Genomic DNA, 22,378 nt, shown 5'->3' on the forward strand with positions numbered 1-22,378 from the left:
GCAAGGGTAAGGATATGACAGTTCCATCACAAAAATATTGGCAGGAAAATGGTACACATATCTCACCTATATATTTAATTGAAGTTCAGCTTTAACTAATAGTTACATAAGAGACTCTGCATACATTCATATATTTATCAGTCCTGTAGAATGGTCCCAAGTTGGGCCCTCCTAATCCTTTTTGAATTGTACTGCAATTGTACTGTCTCCATTTAATTTACAAAGTGATGTGAAAACTGTTGGTGCTACATAAATCCCGTCCAATAATAACCGTCACCTTGTAGAAACCTGCTACTTACATGGGATAAATGTTCCTCCAATTCCTCCACTTTCTCAAGTGCAACATTCTTCGTCTCTGCATCTTCCAGCAGACCTCCCACATCAAACACATTATCCAGGTAGGCCTGAATCTGCACCTGCAGTTTCTCACTTTCCGTGTGTTTAGATTTCTGTGGAAAACGAAAATACAATATGTTAGCGCACAATGTCACATCAGAGGCATTCGAGTCATTCACCTCTGGGAAACACCAGTGTAGGAAAACATGTAATTCTTACCTCTAGGAACTCTTCAAGGCCCAGCTTGGTAAACTCATACTGAAGATGAACACGGAAGTTCATGTCTTCCACAGAATGGACAACAATATTAATGAATTGCATACATGCAACCTGTGGGAAAAAAGGTCAGTTTATCAGCAATGGAAAACAACTTATTATTCACAATTACTAAGCAAACCAACTGGGTGCTTGACCTACCATGAAATCAATGTTGCTGTCTTCAATTCTAAAATATTCCATGAGCTTCTCAAAACGATGCTTCTCCTTGCAGACCTAGAAAGAAACAGAGAATATGATCGTGGATACAAAAGTATTTATAGGTAGAGCTCCAAGTTCCTTTACAGATACAGAGTACAGAAAACCTATAGACCACTGGATTAAAATAATACCTCTTTGAAGTTGTCAAAAGCAGATAGAATGATTTCATGTCCTCCCCGGACCAGACACACCGCAGCCAGTAATTCCAGGACCAAAGCTTTAGTTCTGTTCAATTAGAAACACATCAAGTCATGGAGAAATAAAATATTCTAGTAAATGGAGATGTAATTTTTTTTTTTTGTTACTAATGTCTATCTACATCTGTAGTCAGTGAAAGTCATGGTATTACTAGTAGCGGTTGGTCACATTCAATTGGACTTGTTCTGTAATGTTGATGACATTTTGCAGTTTATCAAGGCAGAGACTTCTGTTCTAACTTCTGTTTCTCTGTTCAGGAAACTACATTACATTACAGAACAAGTCCAGTTGACTGTGACTAAGCTATGACATATAAAGAAATATTTTGATATGCCAACATTCCACTGAATAATCAGGTCATAGAAGAGCAGGCAGTGTCAGCCAACAAGGGTCAATTGCATTACTTTATGCAGTTGGTCTAACAATAGTAACATGCTAACAGGAGGGAAGAGCACAGACGTGACATGATTAATGCTACTCCTGAATTTTCCAGAAAGTAGGCTGAAGGCAAGGATATGACACATTTGCTTTACAAAAATGTTAGCACAATAATAGTACACATACTGTATATTACTGGAGTTCAGCTTTAACTAGTATTTACATAAGAAACTCCACATACATTAGCTAGATACACACACACACACACACATACTGGAGATCGAACTTAGAGAACCTACAATTTCCTAAATTTCAAGGTCACTGCTTAGTCCTATTCGAAATTATGTAAACAGGAGTAAAAGAGAAGATATTTGTTAAGCATATTTTATGAGTTACATATATTTTGAAACACAGAATAAAGAACTTCAATGAGATTTAAAAAAGAACATTGATAAAAAATTAGAGAACAGATACCTCCCAGTCATTGAGGTCAATCTGGCACCTTGTGCTAATTTCTTTAATTATCTGACAAACTCCACTTAAAAGGAGACATCCAGCCTGAGATTTTTAGGCTGGGCTCCTCCTCTGGGTCACAGGAGTGCAATTAGTTTTGCACTTCTGTGACCCGTTTTCAGCAGAGGTCGAGGCAGCGTGCCATCCCGACTTCCCAAGTCTGGATCCGCCAGCTGCCTTGACTGATGGCAGTCCCAGCGAGCCGCCGAGACGGCCGATCCCCACCTCTCCACAGCTCAGCACTCCACTGAGCATGGAGGAGCAGAGCAGGCATAATACTGACTGACAGTCATCACTCTGCTCCGGGAGGAGTAAGAACCAAGCCATCACTGATGTTCGTAGCTCGGTTCTCAGTGCAGAGATGATGGGGGACAGATGCAGCATCGGTGCTGATGGGTAACTATAAATCGAAAAAAAAAAAAACATGCTTCTCTTTTAACTGGCAGTCTAACTTTCCAGTTTTCATTGACTTTGCAAGACAGTGACTGAAACGCCCTGGCAGCAGGTTGTCCAGATGAAGACCAACGGGATGACCCTTTCAACCATAGCAAGAGAAGTTGATCATTCCAAATCTGTGATTTCTAGAATATTGCACCTTTACAACATCACAAACTCATTCAAGTCCCCCAAAAAGGCTGGTTATCAACAAAAGACAAGTGCAAGAGAGAACAGGATAATTTGGAGAATCTCAATGGGCAATCGGTTCAACACTATAGTTGCAATTGCTCACCAGTTCAGCGCTGAACAGAGTAGGGATCTGTCTCATCATACAGTGTCTCGCCGGTTAAGAGAATTTGGACTGAAAGCCCACTCTGCAGTGGCCTACCCTCTCATTAGCTCAAAGTATCAAAAGGCTAGACTAACCTTTGGTGAGGGGCATGTTGTGTGGACAGAAGAGAACTGGTCCAGAGCTCACTTTAATGATGAAAGCAAGTTTAATTTATTTGGGTCCAATTGGAAACATTAGGTTCCTCATCAAACTGGGGAAAGACTGAAGCCAAGGTGTGTAAAGAAGTCAGTGAAAGGTGGAGGGGGATATGTCATGGGTTTAGGGAGATGTTTTCTGCAACAAGAGTTGGGTCTCTTACACAGCTACATGGCAGAGTGAATGCAAATGTTTATCAGAACCTTCTTCAACAACATGCGGTTCCTCCCCTGCATTCATCACCCAATCAGCCAGCAATTTTCATGCACGGCACTGCCCCCTGTCACACAGCAAAATGGGTAAAGCAGTTCCTCGAAGCTGAAAACATTAGAATAATAAGTCCTGATCTAAATCCAATAGAAAACCTCTGGAAAATCACTGGCGACAAAGTTATGGTTAAGAAACCCACTACAGTCTCGGAACCGTGGAAGAGACTGGAAGAATAAAACAAAATCACACAAGAGAAGTGTGAGAGACTAGTGATGTCCTGTGGTCGCAGATGTGCTGAAGTCATTAAAAGCAAGGGCATGTACACTTCCTACTAATTGTTGATGTAACCAGCAGAATTTTTAGTTGTAATCTTTCTCCGTGCTACAGTCATTGCTGTGCTCTAATTTTGTTTTCTGCAAAATAAAAGTTTTTTTGTTGAAGTGTCTTGGTTAGTTTGAAAAACACTGTTCTATTAGCATGGTATAGCCACAACAAAACTGTTATCAGATGTTGAGCAATATATATATATATATATATATATATATATATATATATATATATATATATATATATATATATATATATATATATATATACACATACATACATACATACATACATATATACATACACACACACACACACACACACACACACACACACAATATAGTGGTTCATCAGCTTGCATCTAACACAAACCATGATTAAGCTCTGGGGGTGGAGTGAAACCCGTTGAGGCCATCATACCTCCTCACAGGGTTTTGCTGTGATGTGCGACTTTTAGGACTTTATTTCCCTACTAAAAGGAACAGAAAGATTACAGTTATATTAACAAATACCTTGGATTCTTGTTGTTTAAGCTGAGAGCAATTTCATTGACAGCATGAGGGTGGGACATGACCAGATTGAAGCCATACTAAGAGAAAAAAGAAGAAAAGAGAAAACAAATAGGATGCATGTTAACTATAGGTATCCTGGTGTCTTCATAGACATAAGCCACCATTCATATTTTTGTTATTCTATGGATATATGCATGTATGTGTGTGTATATAAACACATATACAGGGGCTGGACAAAATATAACAATTTATGATTTGCAGGTGTGAAAGTGATACCATGTTTCGCATTAAAGTGGTTGTATACTCATTTTTGGTACTTTTACCTACAGGAAAGCCTATAATAAGGCTTACCTGTAGGTAAAAAAAAAATATCTCCTAAACCTGTACGGTTTAGGAGATATTCCCCTCGGTATGCGCCGCTGACTGCAGCGGCGTATGCGCACAAGGGGATTCTCGGCCTGAAAATCCGGCAGTCTCCGGCCGGCCGGAATGAAATCTCCCGTGCGCATGCGCGGGAGTGACGATATCGCGGCTCCGGCCACTCACAGCGCCGGAGCCGCGATACCCGGAAGAAACGCCAAGGGAGCATGTCGGCTCCCTCGGCGTGGATCGGGCCAGATGTCGGGGCCTCGTTCTAAGGTAAGTATTTCATAATGAGCTAGTATGCGGTGCATACTAGCTCATTATGCCTTTTGCTTTGCAGGTGTAAAAAAAAAAAAAAAATAGCGGGTTTACTACCACTTTAAAGGCAGAAGTGATGTAACATTCTTTTGTTTCCGCTGTGTGATGAGACACCTATAACAGGTGGGACGCCTCACTTTCATCATTCACTGCGTGCGCTGCTAATAATACGGAGTCACAACAGAGTTTACAGAGTTTTAAAGTGGGCAGATTGTTGGTGCCTGCTAAGCTGGTGCCTCTGTGACTGAAGTTGCCAATTTATTTCCGTTGTTGCAAAGTACAGTATCAAAAGGTTATGAAGGCATATACAGTTTCCGGTAAAACGTTGTCCGAAAAGCATAAGCGTGGTCAACATGGTCAACTGACCAAAAGAGACATAACGACATTGTGCAGGATTCTGACCCAGATTTTTGCATATAGAGCGGTATTAGATACCATTATCCACCATCCAAGACTTATATTTGTCAATTCCCAAGAGAATTTATGCCGTTTTGGATGCCAAAGGCATTCCAACACTATATTAGGTAACAAGTTTGTTCTTTTACCATACTTGTTTGCATAATTTTGTCCATCCCTTGTAGCAGTGTATATCTAAAGAGATGTACACAAACCTCTTAATAGGATAACAAAAGTATGAATGATAGGTTGTGCTAAATGGCATTTCATAATATCGATCGCACCAACTAACACTATACCTGGTAATTCATAATGGCACGGAGGCACATGATACAGACATGTACATCATCCTTCTGGCTCACCAATCTGGAGTTTTTCAGCGCTTTTTTTCCTGGCAGTGTATTGTAGCTACTATTGGGTGATAGTAAGTACACACAAAAAAGTTCATTTAAACAGTCAAATATATCAGCCTCTATTACTTGTACAGTAGATATGTGTTAGTAGCAAAATAGTATTAAACAATGTAATGGATAAAAAAAGAGTGTTTTTCTGTTTGTGGAAAAGTAAAAAGCATAGCGTTATAATGAAGACATTTTATTTATGGCAGTAACACCCAAAAAAATGAAAGGAATCATGTGTGTTAATCACCTTTTACCACGAAATCTTTATTTGTGAAAATTACATTATTTTTTGGTCCAGTAGATAATAGAGAATGAGAAAAGCAAAAAGACCATTGGATAATGTGCTACTTTAAATTTCATAGATTTACTGTCTGCATACTTGCTAATGGGATTATAATGGTGAGTTGCGAACAAGCAAGTATCATAGTGTATACCAATGTACTGGAAACTCATCATCATATATGGATTTAGAATTATCATGGAAGCATAAGACACCTAAGATACGTGGATTTCATTGTATTTCAATGGACCCTTTGCCTTTCCAGGTGCTACTAGCCTTTTAATTTAACATCATCATAAAAAGAATTGCTATGGAAGAATCACAAACACAGCATCTTTGGCAGGCTGCAAGGAACAATGGCAAGGAGCGGGCACACAAATACATACCGGAGCACAGACTGGCGGGCAGAGCGAGCGAGGCCGTTGGCGAAAGGGGCATGGAGGGCGTTGGGACTCTGCAGATCCTCGATGGATCTGCTCCAGGATTTGGACTTTTCAACCAAGCCATCCTCCCCGTTTTCCAGGCCCTCAAAATCAAACCTACACCAAAAGGGATACAAAGAAGCTTGAGCGGCCAGGGGACAGACAGAGGAATGGATAAAGCAAGCTACAAAGCAGCAGAAAATGATGTCCAGCCTGCTGGATGTGCAATAGCTGCATCGGCTGGGACCAACAGACAACACACTGAGCTGTATGCATCAGACAGCACGGGGTGGAAACTGTTACTTGGAACACATGCTGCTGCTTCAGCATCAGGACACAAAAATTCAGAGGATAATCATCAGCATCTTGTGTGCACAGATTTTCCTACTTGTGGTGTCTAGGGATGACTCTCCCACATACATTAAGGAAAACAATTTACAGACTGTACTTACATAACCGCGCACTGTGCAAATGAGAGATACTCCACCAAAACATCCAGGCCCCTGTTGTCATTATTCAAGAACTCACGCACCCACCTAAAAAAAAAAAGAAAGACAATGTTCTTAATTAATGCCCGTGAAAGGAAATTTAACTTGGCAACAATTTGTAAAAAGTAATTCCACATACTAGTATTAAAGCTGAGTTCCACTCCATTAAAAGTCAGCAGCTACAAAAAGTGTAGCTGCTGACTTAATAAATCAGACACTCACCTGTCCCACGGTCCAGCGATGCGGGTGAACGAAGCCCTGCTCCTCGCCCCCTTCTCTGTGCGGTGCTGGCATAACTATTTTGGGGGCCCAGCGGTGGCTTCACAGCCGGGCATGCAGTGCACATGCACGAGCCGCGCTGTGATTGCCGGGGGAATATTCTGGGACCTGTGACGTGTCCCAGAAGATTGCAGGGAGGGAGGGGGGAGAGGCGAACTTCCTTCTGGCGCCGCGAAGCCCAGGGAGGAAATGGGAGCTGGGTGCCCCTAAAAAAATAAAAATAAAAAGGGGTATCCGGCCCACCAACCCCAAAAAAATAACATGCCAAATGTGGCATGTCAGGGGGGTCACCGTCACTTAAAGCAGAAGGTCCATTTTTGGGTGGAACTCTGCTTTAACTTTTTTTAAAGACAACAGATGCCAAGCTTGTGACATTTACGGCTCAGGAAAAATTCTTCCTGGTTTACAATTAGAGTCCAGGCTGTCAGCCCAGTTGAGTCATGTGACCACTGGACATGCCACAGTGCAATACCCCCCCCACATCATATACAGACCACTAAATATATGAAGATATAATGATGCCCTGTAATTGTGTTTCAAACTCAAATTACTCCAGCCATATACTACTTTATATGAAACCAAGCACAAAAATGTTAAATAGGTTTATGCAGTCAACATATTTTAGTTAGTTAGTCGTATGCTTATATGGTTTAAAACATAATTCTCCACTAAAGATGGTCTTTTAGCTAGAAGCAAACAGAAATAATTATTCAGATCAAATCACTTCCATTGTATTTGAGGATTCTAATATTAGTGTTGTATCCCCATAATCCTGGGTAGAATTACAGAACGTACTCAAAGTATGAACTTTCCAAGGTTTCATCCTGGAGAGAACACAAGTACATAAGCTTTGTGATTTGGTGTTGTTCCTCCATGTCTACCCCAGCACTATAGGTTTCCATTGTCAGATTGTTAGAAGTCGTGCCAATTCCAGGGGAAAGCCCATAGTAACTGCCCCAAAACTGAACCACCTTTCATAAACTTGACAACAGCAACCTCTGGAACTGGATTGAAGCTTGAAGCCACAGCTGTGGCAAATAAGGAGTTATATATCCCAGATGATGAGTAGCCACACAAGACCTAATGCCAGAAAATTTCTTTATGTATCTGATTGGTAAAGAAATATATGCACTGTACAGGCATTTTTCCTCACAGAAATACATTTTTCAAAAAAATTAATAAAATTGCACTGCCTACACTACTGGTGGTTGCCTTTCTTTATAAGGGAGGCCTTAAGTGCAGCCCTGATCTCGCCAAAGGGCCGCACATAAAAGTAAGCTATTATACAGTCTAAGAGATAGCAGCATGAGTATCAACAAAGATCATGGGCATGATACGAGACATGGTCAGAGACTGCAGACACGACACAAGACATGGTCAGAGACTGCAGACACGGCACAAGATATGGTCATAGACTGCAGACACGACACAAGATATGGTCAGAGACTGCAGACACGGCACAAGAGATGGTCAGAGACTGCCGACATGGCACAAGAGATGGTCAGAGACTGCCGACATGGCACAAGAGATGGTCAGAGACTGCCGACATGGCACAAGAGGTGGTCAGAGACTGCCGACATGGCACAAGAGGTGGTCAGAGACTGCCGACATGGCACAAGAGATGGTCAGAGGCTGCAGACATGGCACAAGAGATGGTCAGAGACTGCATACATGATACAATTGATGGTCAGAGACTGCTGACAAGATACAAGAGATGGTTAAAGAATATACAAGTGATGCAAGAGATAGTCAGAAACTGCAGGCATGATACAAGAGATGGTCAGAAATAATGGGCATTGTAAAAGAGATGATCAGAGACTGCGGACATGCTGCAGGAAATGTAAAAGATATGCGAGTTGTTGGAGACTGGTAACATGCATCAAGAGATCGTCATAAACTGGAGGCACTTTACACGAGACTGCTCGATACTGCTGCTATAACAGTGAAATAAGGAAATATAGATTCAAAATATAGATTATTAAATATAAATATAGAGAGCCGCATGCAGCCCCAGGGCCACAGGTTGAGCACTAAGGGCCTACACTATCAGACCAGTTTATAAGTAAACTTAACCAAGCCTGGCAGGGGTCTTGTCAGGCTTAGTGAGGTCAGTATCATCTATTAGACTCTAAACTACTGTCATTCTGCCGAATACAAAGGTACAAATGGCAAGTTATGACAGCGTATACAAAAGAGTGATAAACAATTCAAAGGAAACTTGAGATGTCAGATCTCTCTTTGAAATAATTGTATGCTAGTCTAATAACATAGCAGCAGCGTGACAATTTATAAAAGTATAATGTATCTTTTGAGAATGGAGTGGACGGATCAGGCAGGATATGTACATGCCCCTACAGCACAGCTTTGTGCTCTGCCTTGGGTGAGTGGATCAGGGCCCCAGCCATGCAAGTAAGAAAATAAACAAACGTGAGCACGCCTCAGCTCACTGTTTTGTCTGGGGCGTAATTATCGAGTGGCTTCAGTTGAAGACATAATCAGCACATCACTAACACATGTAGACCAAGTTACAAATAATTTGCATACATTAGATCTAAATCCTTCTGTGAATGTGGCCGTCTTTGCACTTAATTCTTTCAGGACCTGTATAGTTATGTAATAATTTGAATGTAACAAACATCAATTATATATATATATATATTTGCAGCATCATGTTCTATAACATGCTCAGAAATACTGCTGAACCAAATGTTTCCGTGCCTGCTAAGCCCTGCCCAAGCTCTCAATATGCAAAACCCCAAATCTATTCTATTAGTTGTTTATTTATTACAGGTACTTACGGTATATAGTGCCATCATAAATAGATTGTACATTTACATCAGCGCCTGCCCTCAAGGAGCTTACAATCTAAGCACAGTGGCTAAGTGGTTAGCACTTCTGCCCAGCAGTAGTAGGGGCGTTGGTTTGAATCCCAACCACAGCATTACCTGCCTGGAGTTTGCATGTTCTCCCTGTACCGGCCTGTGTTTCTTCCGAGTACTCCAGTTTCCTCCCACACGTCAAAGACATGCTGGTAGGTTAAAGTGATATTAAAGATTCCTTTTTTTAAATCGTAAACATGTCATACTTACCTGCTCTACGCAATGGTTTTGCACAGAGCAGCCCCGATCCTATTCTTTTGGGGTACCCTGCCAGCGCTCCTGGCTCCTCCTCTTTGCCCCCATAGAAAGTCCCTTCTTATGGGGGCACTCCCAAGCCGCCCTGTCTGGATCTATTGGCACAGATCGGGCGGATCAGCCCTGCCCCACCACTATTTATCACAGCATTTGATTGTCAACAGTGGGAGCCAATGGCTCCTGCTGCTATCAATCTGCTCAGAAAGGAGGCACAGAGCCAGGAGAGCCTCGGCTCTCATGCACAGCACTGGATTGTGAATGGGCTCAGGTAAGTGTTGGAAAAAGGAGGTGGAATTCTGTTACACAGAAGTTTTTTTTTATCTTAATGCATAAAATGCATTAGGGTAAAAAAAGAACATTTAGACTTTAATATGACTTTAATTGGCTCTAACAGGCTTCAAAAAAAGGGTGGGCTCAGGGCGCAGAGCACTGCGCCCCGAGCCTACCCAGTTGTGTGACAATAGAGAATGAATATTCGCTATTATCACACTGATTGTCCTCCCAGGCCAATCAGGAGGCAGGTCATAAGGAGACGCATCCCAGGACATGGATAGACTAAGTGGGGAAGCTGCTACCGCCCGTCAGCACAGGGTGAGTGAGCTGGCGAAGGGGGTGTGTGCGGGTTGGAGCAACGGGGGAGGGCTGGGGTGTCAGGTCCGTCTGCCGCCCACCCCGACCGATGGAGAATCAGCCGCCACTGCCCTAGTATGTTCATAAATTATACACTCTAGTTATGTAGGAAGGGGGGTACATAAACTTTGGCATTCTGAACATCTGTCACAAGGAAGCACAGTTGATTCACACTACATGGGTGATCAGGACTGCCGGACATCATATTTCTTCTATGAATTTAACATGGCAGCAATGACATGCAGAGAAAGCCACAAAGGAATAATGAATTTTCACATTTCATTGCTTCTAATTACGGGTTATAGTAGTGTGGTCCTACAAAATAGTCTTTCTAAACAAAGAAACTGCAGGGGGATCTTGTTAAGATTATAAACAGTTACAGTTCTTCTCTAACCTCTCCCCTCTCCCCTCTCGCTCTGGCCATTGATGAGAAGCATAAAAGTTTATTAAATGCCCTCCCCTCCAAACAAGCCTTTTGTACCAGTTTCCAGCCCGCAGTTGAGGAAGACTTGGGAGCAGGATAGGACAGGGGTATGAGTATCCCGAGTACCACGTGAGCCCACCTTGGCAGCACGTTTGAGCAAGAACACTATTGCCCCCACAAATTGGACGCAGAGAGTCACGTAATTATCAGCTCTGAAAAGCCTCTAAGAAATTCTAATCGCTATTAAATATACAAGTGCCCCTTTACCATAGTATCTAGAATCCTGTGTTTTTAAATGAAAAACAGAAACTTCACAAGCAACAGCAGTGAGCTGCAAATAGTAAAGAGGAAACTCTGCAGAGGGAGAAAGTTTTCTGCCTGGTATGAAGTCATCTAACACGTCTGTGCCCACCTCCACAATCAGAGGTGTTATGGGGGCTGTGCTGGGGAATGTACACGCAGCCCACTGGAAATGAATGATCTCATTGTGTACATATATAATCCTACACAGCATAAAAAGGTTATCAGATCAGATTATACACAATATATTGGCATTGATGAATATAAATTGCGCTCTGGCCTGTGGTTACCACAATATACACACATACTCTAAAGTAAACATCACCTTGGATAATATTTATTGGAGATTACTACAGTGAATGTAATAAAAAAAAAAGGCAAAAAACACAGTTTGTTGATGTCAAGAACAGTGGTTCTACACAGAACAGTACATAAAAACATAAAAGAAGCAGTATTCTGTTTTGAACAAGCTTCGGTTTCTGCGCTTCAATTTACCGAATGGTACTTTTTATTCAAAGCCATTTATAGAAAATAGAAAATAAAAAAATTAACTCCCCACTCGCAAATCAGATCAGTAGAGCTGGTGTTTTCTTTGGCATTTTTCAGTTTAGTTTGTGTTTTTTTTTTTTTTTTTTTATTGTTTATCTTTATTTAGAATTTGTAAATACAACGAAACATCCATAAAAAAAAAAATAGTAAAATGGTAGTAGTAGTAATAATAATAGTAATAATAATAAAAAAAAAAAAGCCGGGGATTAAAAAAAAAAAAAAAAAGTTGCTGTGCATGAACAGTCTAGTTACTGAATGTTCCACAAATGTATTTTTATCAGCTTCTAAAAGTGGAACTAAAAGGCAAAACTAACTTTTTTTTCCCAGTTAGGATCAAGTAAGGCTAAGTGGTTAGCACTTCCTCTTGGCAGCACTAAGGTCATTGGTTAGAATCTCAACCACAGCACTCCCCCCCCCCCCCCCCCCCCCCTGGAGTTTGCATGTTCTCCCTGTAGGGGTTTCCTCTGGGTACTCCCGGTTTCTCCCACACTCCAAAGACACGCTGGTAGGTTAATTGGCTTCTGTCTAAATTGGAACTAGTATGTGCATGTATGAATGGGAGTTAGGGACCTTAGATTGAAAGCTCTTTGATGGCAGGGACTGATGTGAATGTACAATGCATATGTAAAGTCTTGTGTAAACTGTCAGCACTATAAAAAATTGCTAACAATTTTTTTTTTTTTTTAATCCCCAGCTCTTGTTTTATTATTTTTCTTTATGGATGTTTTGTTGTATTTACAAAATCTAAAAAAGATAAAAACCGATAAAAAAACAAAAAAACAAACAAAAAAAAAACAACAAACTAGACTAGAAAATGCCAAAGAAAACACCAGCCCTACTGATAAATCTGATTTGCGAGTGGCGAGTTCATTTTTTATTTAACATTTTCTATAAAAAGTACCATTCCGTAAATCGAAGCACAGAAACCGAAGCTTGTTCAAAACAGAATACTGCTTCTAGAAGACCTAACTTTTATATTGCTATGTACCACTGTCCTTGACATCAACAAATTGAGTTTTTTGCCTTTTTTTTTACTACATTTACCTGCAAAAAATAGTAAGGGAATGGTGTGGCCTAGAGCTGCATGCGTTGAGAAGTGTCTGAGCTCAGCTCCGCCGGTGATGCCATTATTATACGATCCTGACCCCAGCAAACAGAACTACCAACCCGGTAGTACACTGCCATAGTCTAGGTACAGTACTTAGTGGAGATATGTCGCCACCCCGCAGAATGGCCCTACAGATTATCGAGGACTTTGATAGGTTCTCAGGACTTAAAATGAATTGGGACTAGTCCCAAATCCTTCCAATTGATCTATTCCCCCCATCGAGAGAGCAGGCCAATCTACCCCTAGTAAGAGTAAGTACTCAAACACTTGGGCATACAGATCTCCAGGTCACTGGCTGACTTCATTCCCTTAAATGTGGAACCCCTTACTCCACTCATTAAATCTAAGATCCAAACGTGGGCAAGATTACCAGTGGGGGCGATGGGACGCATAGGCCTAATCAAACTGATACTTTTCCCTAAAATCCTATATGTAATATGGCATTCCCCAACATACACCCCCTTCAAATATTTTAAAATGATGGATACACTTCTACAATCCTTCATATGGGGGCCAAGCAGGCACAAACTCTCATGGAAGGCTCTACAGTGCCAGACGACATTGGGGGGCCTTGCAGTCCCAGATTTTGGGACCTACTACCTGGCTGCACAACTTTCCCACTTCTATCACATAGATAAGTCGTATAGACACAGATATTTGGCCCAGGTGTCCAGTCCGGCAGGCTCACAACTCCCACACCCCATTTGTGATGTACTGAGAGGGCTAAAGGGCATGATGATATCTCCTCATCGCTCCAAACTCTTGTTTCAGCACAAGAGGATTTGGGACCTAAAAGATGGATTGCCCTGTGTTTCATGGTAACACCCCACTACGGTATAATAAACTCCTTCTGGAGCTCCTCCAGGTACCTGACCCCTCCATCTGGATATCTCGGGGTATATACTTACTATCACATGTACTCCATAATGGAGAAATTAAAACTTTTGACCAGTTGAAAGCAGAATTTAATCTTCCAAATTATATGCTCATAGGAGCCAAGCCAAAAGGCGGGACTGGGCGTGACTGCGAACCAAGCCAAGTGCACAGGAGATCCGGCTCTGTCTATCCTGGCACAGACAAAGCTGCAGATGGGTATGGATCAGCCTGCAAATATGGACAAGGCTGCAGAAGGGCACTGATTAGGCCGTAATGATGAGCAAGGCTGCAAATGGGCACTGATTAGGCTGCAATGATGGGCAAGGCTGCAGATGGGCACTGATCAGGCTGCAATTATGGGCAAGGCTGTAGCTGGGCACTGATTAGGCTGTAATGATGAGCAATGCTGCAGATGGGCACTGTTTAGGTTGCAATGATGGGCAAGGCGGCAGATGGGCACTGTTCAGGTTGCTAATGATGGGCAAAGCTGCAGATGGGCACTGATCAGGCTGCAATTATAGGCAAGGCTGTAGATGGGCACTGATCAGGCTACAATTATGGGCAAGGCTGCAGATGGGCACTGATCAGGCTACAATTATGGGCAAGGCTGCAGATGGGCACTTTTCAGGTTGCAATGATGGGCAAGGCTGCAGATGGGCACTTTTCAGGTTGCAATGATGGGCAAGGCTACACATGGGCACTTTTCAGGTTGCAATGATGGGCAAGGCTACAGATGGGCACTTTTCAGGTTGCAATGATGGGCAAGGCTGTAGATGGGCACTGTTCAGGTTGCAATGATGGGCAAGGCTGCAGATGGGCACTGATCAGGCTGCAATTATAGGCAAGGCTTTAGATGGGCACTGATCAGGCTGCAATTATAGGCAAGGCTGTAATGATGAGCAAAGCTGCAGATGAGCACTGTTCAGGTTGCAATGATGGGCAGGGCTGCAGATGGGCACTGATTAGGCTGCAACGATGGGCAGTGGCAAGGTTGCAGCTGGGCACTGACTCTTATTTTGCTTCAAAACTCTTTATTTAAAACTTACGTTTTCTTCCTTAAACTTCCCTCTTAAAATGAAGGTGCGTGTTATACGTTTAAATACGGTAGTTAATATTGTGGTAAAAAAGAAAAACTTTACAGACACACAAAAACAAGCGCATCTCTACTCTCTGTCAAAACAGCCATTTCACCACCAGATTACTATTTTATATTCGATAAATTCATGTCACTATTATTCTTCCTTCTCTATCCTATCGTGGATAACACACTAAGAATTTGGCCATTTTGTTCTCTTCTAATGAATCACTCGGAGTGGTTATCTTTCTTCTGTGGGAAATGTCAAACAACCGTAAGGAAAATCAGTGCGATTAGGGCAACAGGATTGCGGAATGGCTTTTTCCTAAGAATACGATTGTTTTCCTTCCTCTTGTGAGGACTGACAGATTTGGGGTGAAATAAAAGGTGTTGTCACTGTGTAGAAGCTGCAGCGTGTCTGTCATCCTGGCATGTCTTGGTTCTGTGGAGGACGTTTTCCTCTCTCAGGCCAGCAGCCCTCCTATTTCCTGTCTGCTGCCTCCTCAGTCCCCACACCACCTCCTGCTCATTTCCTGTCTGACTACAGCCTCTATTTCTGGGGATGCTTTCAGCTGACGCATGCAGAGGTCTCAGCACCCGTCCCACCTAAATGATGCCAAAACTTCCCCCCCTTCTACACATATTCAGGTTACATTATTCCCACACACTCGTTCTCAAGACACCCTTTCATTTCCAAAATGACAAAGCTAACAAGAAAAATTAGCTCCGTTCGATGAAAGTCCTGCAAAGCTAAGCAGTGATTGTGTGTCCATTAACCACTTGACTTCTAGAAGATTTACCCCCTTCATGAACAGACCATTTTTTATTTAATTTTTTACAAAACACCAATGTGTTTTTTATTTTTTACGCTATAAACAAAAAACAAATAATATTTTTTACTTCCTGCTTTAAAACATACACTATATTGCCAAAAGTATTGGGACGCCTGCCTTAACACGGACATGAACTTTACATCTACCACACTGACCAACATACTTTTCAGCTGCGCAGACACAGATTAACCACTTAAGGACCAGCCTCTTTTTGAGATTTTGGTGTTTACATGTTTAAAACAGTTTTTTTTTTTTTTTTTGCTAGAAAATAAAACTTGGAACCCCCAAACATTATATATGTTTTTTTCCAAAACCCTAGAGAATAAAATGGCGGTCATTGCAATACTTTTTTTCACACTGTATTTGCGCAGCGGTCTTACAAGCGCATTTTTTTGGGAAAAAAATATTTTTTTTAATAAAAAAAAAAAAATAAGACAACAGTAAAATTAGCCCAATTATTTTTTATATTGTGAAAGATAATGTTATGCCGAGTGAATTGATACCCAACATGTCATGCTTCAAAATTGCGCCCGCTCGTGGAACGGCGACAAACGTTTACCCTTAAAAATCTCCATAGGCGACATTTAAAAAATTCTACAGGTTGCATGTTTTGTGTTACAGAGGAGATCTCAGGCTAGAATTATTGCTCTCGCTCTACCGCTCACAGCACTACCTCACATGTGTGGTTTGAGCACAGTTTTAATATGCGGGTGCTACTCAAGTATGCGTTGGCTTCTGCGCACGAGCTCGGCGGGGCGCGTTTAAAACATTTTTTTCAATTATTTTTACATCGTTTAAAAATTATATATATTATATTATATATATATATATATATATATATATATATATATATATATATATATATATATATATATATATATATATATATATATAATGTAATGTAATTGTAAACATCCCTTGTCATAGGAAAAAACATGACAGGTCCTCTTAAATAAATTAAATTAAATATGAGATCTGGGGTCAAAAAGTCCTCAGATCTCATATTTAGACAAAAAAAATAATAATTAGTAATTTAAAAAAAATTGGTCCTTTAAGAGCTATGTGAGGAAGTGACGTTTTGACGTCGCTTCCACCCAGCAATTGTATGGAGACGGGTGGGGGCCATCTTCCCCTCACTCATCTCCATACTGAGCCAGCAGGAGGACGCGATCACCATCCACCGCTTCCAACAGCTCCGGTAAGCGTCGGAAGGCACCGGATCGTGGCGGGAGGGGGACCCCCTCTCCAGCCACCAATAAAGTGATCTTGTGGTGAATCCGCCGCAGAGACCACTTTTATCTTGTAGCGGATCGCCTGCTGAAGAAGGGGATACCGGGGTTACGGCACGGCAGCTAGCTGCTGCCATAATAACAATATCCTCCTTCAAACATACGCCGTAAAACTGCGGCGGGTGGTCCGTAAGTGGTTAAGTAAATTCACACCCAAAATCTATTTATTTCTTGTTTTTGGGTTATATACAGTATGGAGGGATTGGAATTCCTGAGAGGTTTTACTTTAGTCAGAAGCTTTGTTCCTTTCACTTAAAAAAAAAAAAAAAAAAAGAAGGTCGTCTCTCCAAGTGCCGGTTCACACTGGGACAGCTTTAAAGTCTGAAGCCGCCCAAAACAGCGCTACCTCAGCAGAGCTTGCAAATGACTTCTTTAAAGAAGTCAATGCAAGCCGCTCCAAAGTCATCCCCAAGTAGTACAGGTACCTTTTTCACTCCCTTTAGAACAGTTCCATTGCACTGCATGGAGCGTGACTTGTCAGGCAGCTAAGTTGCCTGACAATTCGCCCCAGTATGAACCGGCACTTTCGCACTGAGCTGCGGCCGCTTTGGCGGTAAAGCACCACTAGTTTTAGCAGCGATTTCCCATCACTTTAGCTGCGCTCTTTGCTAGCAGCCAAAGAAAGGGTTAAAAGTGATGGTTACATAGTTAGTAAGATTGAATAAAGACACCAGTCCATCCAGTTCAACCTGAGTGAGTGTCTACAATTGTGCCTATCCCTGTACATTGCACACTCACATTGGTCCCTACCCTCAAGGAGCCCACAATCCAAGGTCCCCATTCATATACTAGGGCCAATTTTGGACAGAAGCCAATTAACCTACCAGCATGTCTTTGGAGTGTGGGAGGAAACCCACACAGGCAAAGGGAGAACATGCAAACTACAAGCAGGTAGTGTCATGGTTGGGATTTGAACCAGCGACCCTTTTTACTGCTAGGAGAGAGTGCTAACCACTACATCACTGTGCCACCCATGCACCACTGTGCCGCCTGTGCCGACGGTGTTGCGGCTTTTCATTGCAATGGGCAGGGGCATTTTGGGAGCACTGTATACACTCTGGTCAGATGCAGAGTAGGAAGAGCGTAGGACCACCACAGGCCCCATACCTTGAGGAATTTGGCGTGGGAGTCATGGAGTATACTAGACATCTTCTCATTAATTATGAGAGTCGTTAAGATGCTCTTCACCTCTGCAAACATCACAGCTGGCCTCTTTCAGTCCCTTGCTATTGCAATCTTCGCATTGATAAACAAATAGGTGGCCAATTTCTGCTGACAGTAGAAGAGGCCCGTGATCAGGCAGTGGAGAAAGGCCAACTTGGCATCCTTGCGAATAGACACATGGAAGAGAGTAAACAGAAGACCAAATACCCTTGACCAGAATCTCACTAAGTGGGGGGCAGGTCCACCAGATATAAAATTCGTCTCCATGCTGACCAAAGCCCCTGAAGCATTGATCACTGTAAGATGGGTTTGATTTGGCAATACGGGTTGGAACCCACTACCAATGAAGGCATACCTTGTAGGCTGCCTCTGGGGTAACCATGTTAACCAGTTGCCGACCGCCGCACGACGATGTACGTCGACAGAATGGCACGGGCAGGCATATGGGCGTACCTGTACGTCCCTGCCTTCCCGCGGGTGGGGGGCCCGATCGGGCCCCCCCCCCCCCCCCCGGTGCCAGCGGAGGTCGGAATCCGTTCAGGAGCAATTCGGGATGAGGGGGCGGCCATTCATTCATGGCCACCCCCTCGCGATCGCTCCTGACGAATGGAAGTGCAGCGTGACATCACTTCCTCTCCTGTAATGTAAACACAGGCAGAGGAAGTGATGTAATCTCTCCTCCGTGTCAGTATTTTTCGTTCCGGCACCGAGGAGAGAGGATCGGTGAGTTGCACCAACACTACACTACACAGTAGAACATGCCAGGCAAACTCTCACCCCCTTCACCCCCCGATCACCCCCCCAATCACCCCTGCACCCCCAGTCACAGTGACACCAATTGCATTTTTTTTTTTATTGCATTGGTGTCATTTGTGACTGTAATAACTGTTAGGGCAGTTAGGGTTAGCCCCCTTTAGTTCTAGGGTACCCCCCTAACCCCCCCAATAAAGGTTTAACCCTGTGATCACCCCCCGTCGCCAGTGTCACTAAGGCTGGGTTCACATTGCAGCGGTTTATGAGAACGGATGTGATTCGCACCGCACTGCAGTGCAAATCACATCCGATCTCTGTGCGATGCGAGTTCAGCCATACAGATAGTATGGCTGAATTTGCATCGCACCCGCCGCAAACTCGCACGGGACCCTTTTTTTGGTCCGCAGCAGAATCGGATCGCATGGGTGTTCACACCATGCGATCCGATTCCTGTCCGAGTTTGCAGATCGCACTGCGATATACGAACTGATCTGGGGGTGTCATTAACATTTCACTGACACTCCCAGCAGTTCGCATAGGGCAGTGTGATGCGGGAACCCGCCGCGGATTCGTGGCATTTCCGCATCTCTCCAGTGTGAACCCAGCATAATAAGCGATCGTTTTTCTGATCGCTGTATTAGTGTCACAGGTGACTCTAGTTAGGCAGGTAGGTATTTAGGTTCGCCGCAGCTTTTTATAGCGCCAGGGACCCCCATATACTACCGCATAAAGCCCCCCTAGTTAACCCTTTCACCAGTGATCACCATATAACTGTTACAGGTGACGCTGGTTGGTTAGTTATTTTTTTATAGTTTCAGGGCACCCGCCATTTATTACCTAATAAAGGTTTAACCCCCTGATCACCTGGCGGGTGATATAAGTTTGAGGGTCAGATAGGGTCTGCGTCGCCCCAGGCAGCGTCAGGTTAGTGCCAGTACCGCTAACACCCACGCACAAAGCATACACCTCCCTTAGTAATATAGTATCTGATCAGATCTATATTAGCGTCGCCAGCAGTTTAGGTTTCCCAAAACGCATTGTTAGCGGGATCAGCCCAGATACCTGCTAGCACCTGCGTTTAGCCCCTCCGCCAAGCCCAGCCCAGCCCACCCAAGTGCAGTATCGATCGATCAATGTCACTTACAAAACACAACATACATAACTGCAGCGTTCGCAGAGTCAGGCCTGATCCCTGCGATCGCTAACAGTTTTTTTTGTAGCGTTTTGATACAGTCGCTGACAGCCTAGGTGCTTTTTTACCTGTGAGTCTCACTAGTGTACCCCTAAATTTAGGGGTGTCTACTTTCCAAAATGGGGTCATTTGGGGGGGGGGGTTTTTGTGCCATCTTGGCATTTTATGGCCTTCAAAACTGCGATAGGTAGTGAGGAGTGAAATCAAAAATTTACACCCTTAGAAATCCTGAAGGCGGTGCTTGGATTTCGGGGCCCCGTACGCGGCTAGACTCCCAAAAAGTCCCACACATGTGGTATCCCCGTACTCAGGAGAAGCAGCAGAATTTATTTTGGGGTGTCATTTTACATATGCCCATGGCATGTGTGAGCAATATATCATTTAGTGACAACTTTGTGAAAAAAAAAAAAAAAAAAAGTTTGTAATATTCCCGCAACTTGTGGCAAAATATAAAATATTCCATGGGCTCAACATGCCTCTCAGCAAATAGCTTGGGGTGTCTACTTTCTAAAATGGGGTCATTTTGGGGGGGTTTTGTGCCATCTTGGCATTTTATGGCCTTCAAAACTGTAATAGGTAGTGAGGAGTGAAATCAAAAATTTACGCCCTTAGAAAGCCTGAAGGCGGTGCTTGGTTTTCGGGGCCCCGTACGCAGCTAGGCTTCCAAAAAGTCGACCACATGTGGTATCCCCGTACTCAGGAGAAGCAGCAGAATGTATTTTGGGGTACAATTCCACATATAACCATGGCACGTGTGAGCAATATATCATTTAGTGACAACTTTGTGTAACTTTGTCATTATTCAATCGCTTGAGGCAAAAAAAAAAAAATATTCAATGGGCTCAACATGCCTCTTATCAATTTCCTTAGGGTGTCTACTTTCCAAAATGGGGTCATTTGGGGGGGGTTTGTACTGCCCTGCCATTTTAGCACCTCAAGAAATGAGATAGGCAGTCAAACTAAAAGCTGCGTAAATTCCAGAAAACGTACCTTAGTTTGTAGATGTGACAACTTTTGCGCAAACCAATAAATATACAGTTGTTATTGACTTTTTTTTTACCAAAGACATGTGGCTGAATACATTTTGGCCTAAATGTATGACTAAAATTTAGTTTATTGGATTTTTCTAATAACAAAAAGTAGAAAATATCATTTTTTTTTCAAAATTTGTGGTCTTTTTACGTTTATATCGCAAAAAATAAAAAAAATCACAGAGTCAGTCAAATACCTTTAAAAGAAAGCTCTATTTGTGGGAAAAAAAGGACGCAAATTTTGTTTGGGTACAACATTGCATGACCGCGCAATTACCAGTTAAAGCAGCGCAGTGCCAAATTGTAAAAAGACCTCTGGTCATTGACCAGCAAAATGGTCCGGTCTGAAAGTGGTTAAAGGAGCATTTAGTAATATTAGACCAGGTTTCACTCCAATCCGCCAAATCAATGGGGGAGAAGTCCGGCTCCCATTTGGGGACATAAGATATGAAGGCTGGAGTCCCGCTCGAGTTAGGGGCAAGAAAATCAACGATATGGGACCAGGAGATCCTGGAGAGTTTTGGCATGTTTGCTCAAAGGTCGTTTTCTGGTATGGAAAAGCGCCATTGCGTCAGAGAGAAAATCCAGTGTCGTAATTGGAGATAGACGAAGAATTCCACTGGGGGAGCTTCATGAGTCTCTTGGATTGAAGCCCACAAGGGGAAGGTGCGGGTTCCAAGAAAATGTCGGACCTGAGAGAATCCATGGGCTGGCCACCAGGAAAAAACATGAGGTTGTTCTAAGCCGGGGGGAAACAGGGTTATTTATGAGGGGGAGGAGCCCCACCTTGACTACTAGTGGTGGAAACTGTTTGCAAAGATCACATGAAAACCATACAGCTTTCATGCACCATTTTCAGTGCTAAACATCTGGAAGAGTGGTGTGGCGCAGTATGTGGTCACTCCTTCCTTGCTGGGCCATGAACATTTCAACTTATGCCCATAGTGTTGAAAAGCGTAGAAAGGGAAAATGTTCCTATTGGTGAAAGCTTCCAACTGTCCTTTTCTACAGTAGGTTTGATAGAAAGCAAAATGTGATTGGCATGTTGGGCAACACAAACCCTTTCTCTATATAACCTTTTACATAAATGGGTTCCACTGTGTCCTCGATATTTAATTATGCATCCTCAGGGAGGTATTCATATAAATATGAAACTACAACCCTAGAACTCCATCCAATCCTCTTTGGCCATCTGGG

General features: G+C 42.8%; 1 protein-coding gene across 3 annotated transcripts in view; it reads right to left on the bottom strand.

Moving 5' to 3' along the window:
* LOC143983515 (formin-like protein 3) overlaps positions 1–22,378 on the bottom strand; it is a 166,771-nt gene that overhangs the window by 43,244 nt on the left and 101,149 nt on the right. For 2 of the 3 annotated variants that reach the window (XM_077483295.1, XM_077483294.1), the window contains exons 5-12: positions 6,509–6,592; positions 6,021–6,173; positions 5,253–5,364; positions 3,877–3,953; positions 945–1,038; positions 754–828; positions 556–666; positions 300–449 (exon numbers count right to left, since the gene is read on the bottom strand). In XM_077483295.1, the coding sequence (XP_077339421.1) occupies positions 300–449; positions 556–666; positions 754–828; positions 945–1,038; positions 3,877–3,953; positions 5,253–5,364; positions 6,021–6,173; positions 6,509–6,592 (856 nt within the window). The remainder of the gene's footprint in view (positions 1–299; positions 450–555; positions 667–753; positions 829–944; positions 1,039–3,876; positions 3,954–5,252; positions 5,365–6,020; positions 6,174–6,508; positions 6,593–22,378) is intronic. The other variant, XM_077483296.1, reaches the window with a different exon arrangement.

This window comes from Lithobates pipiens, unplaced genomic scaffold (assembly GCF_037356315.1).
Source record: "Lithobates pipiens isolate NorthernLeopardFrog02 unplaced genomic scaffold, aLitPip1_a1.2 Scaffold_16, whole genome shotgun sequence".
Taxonomy (NCBI): Eukaryota; Metazoa; Chordata; class Amphibia; order Anura; family Ranidae; genus Lithobates; species Lithobates pipiens.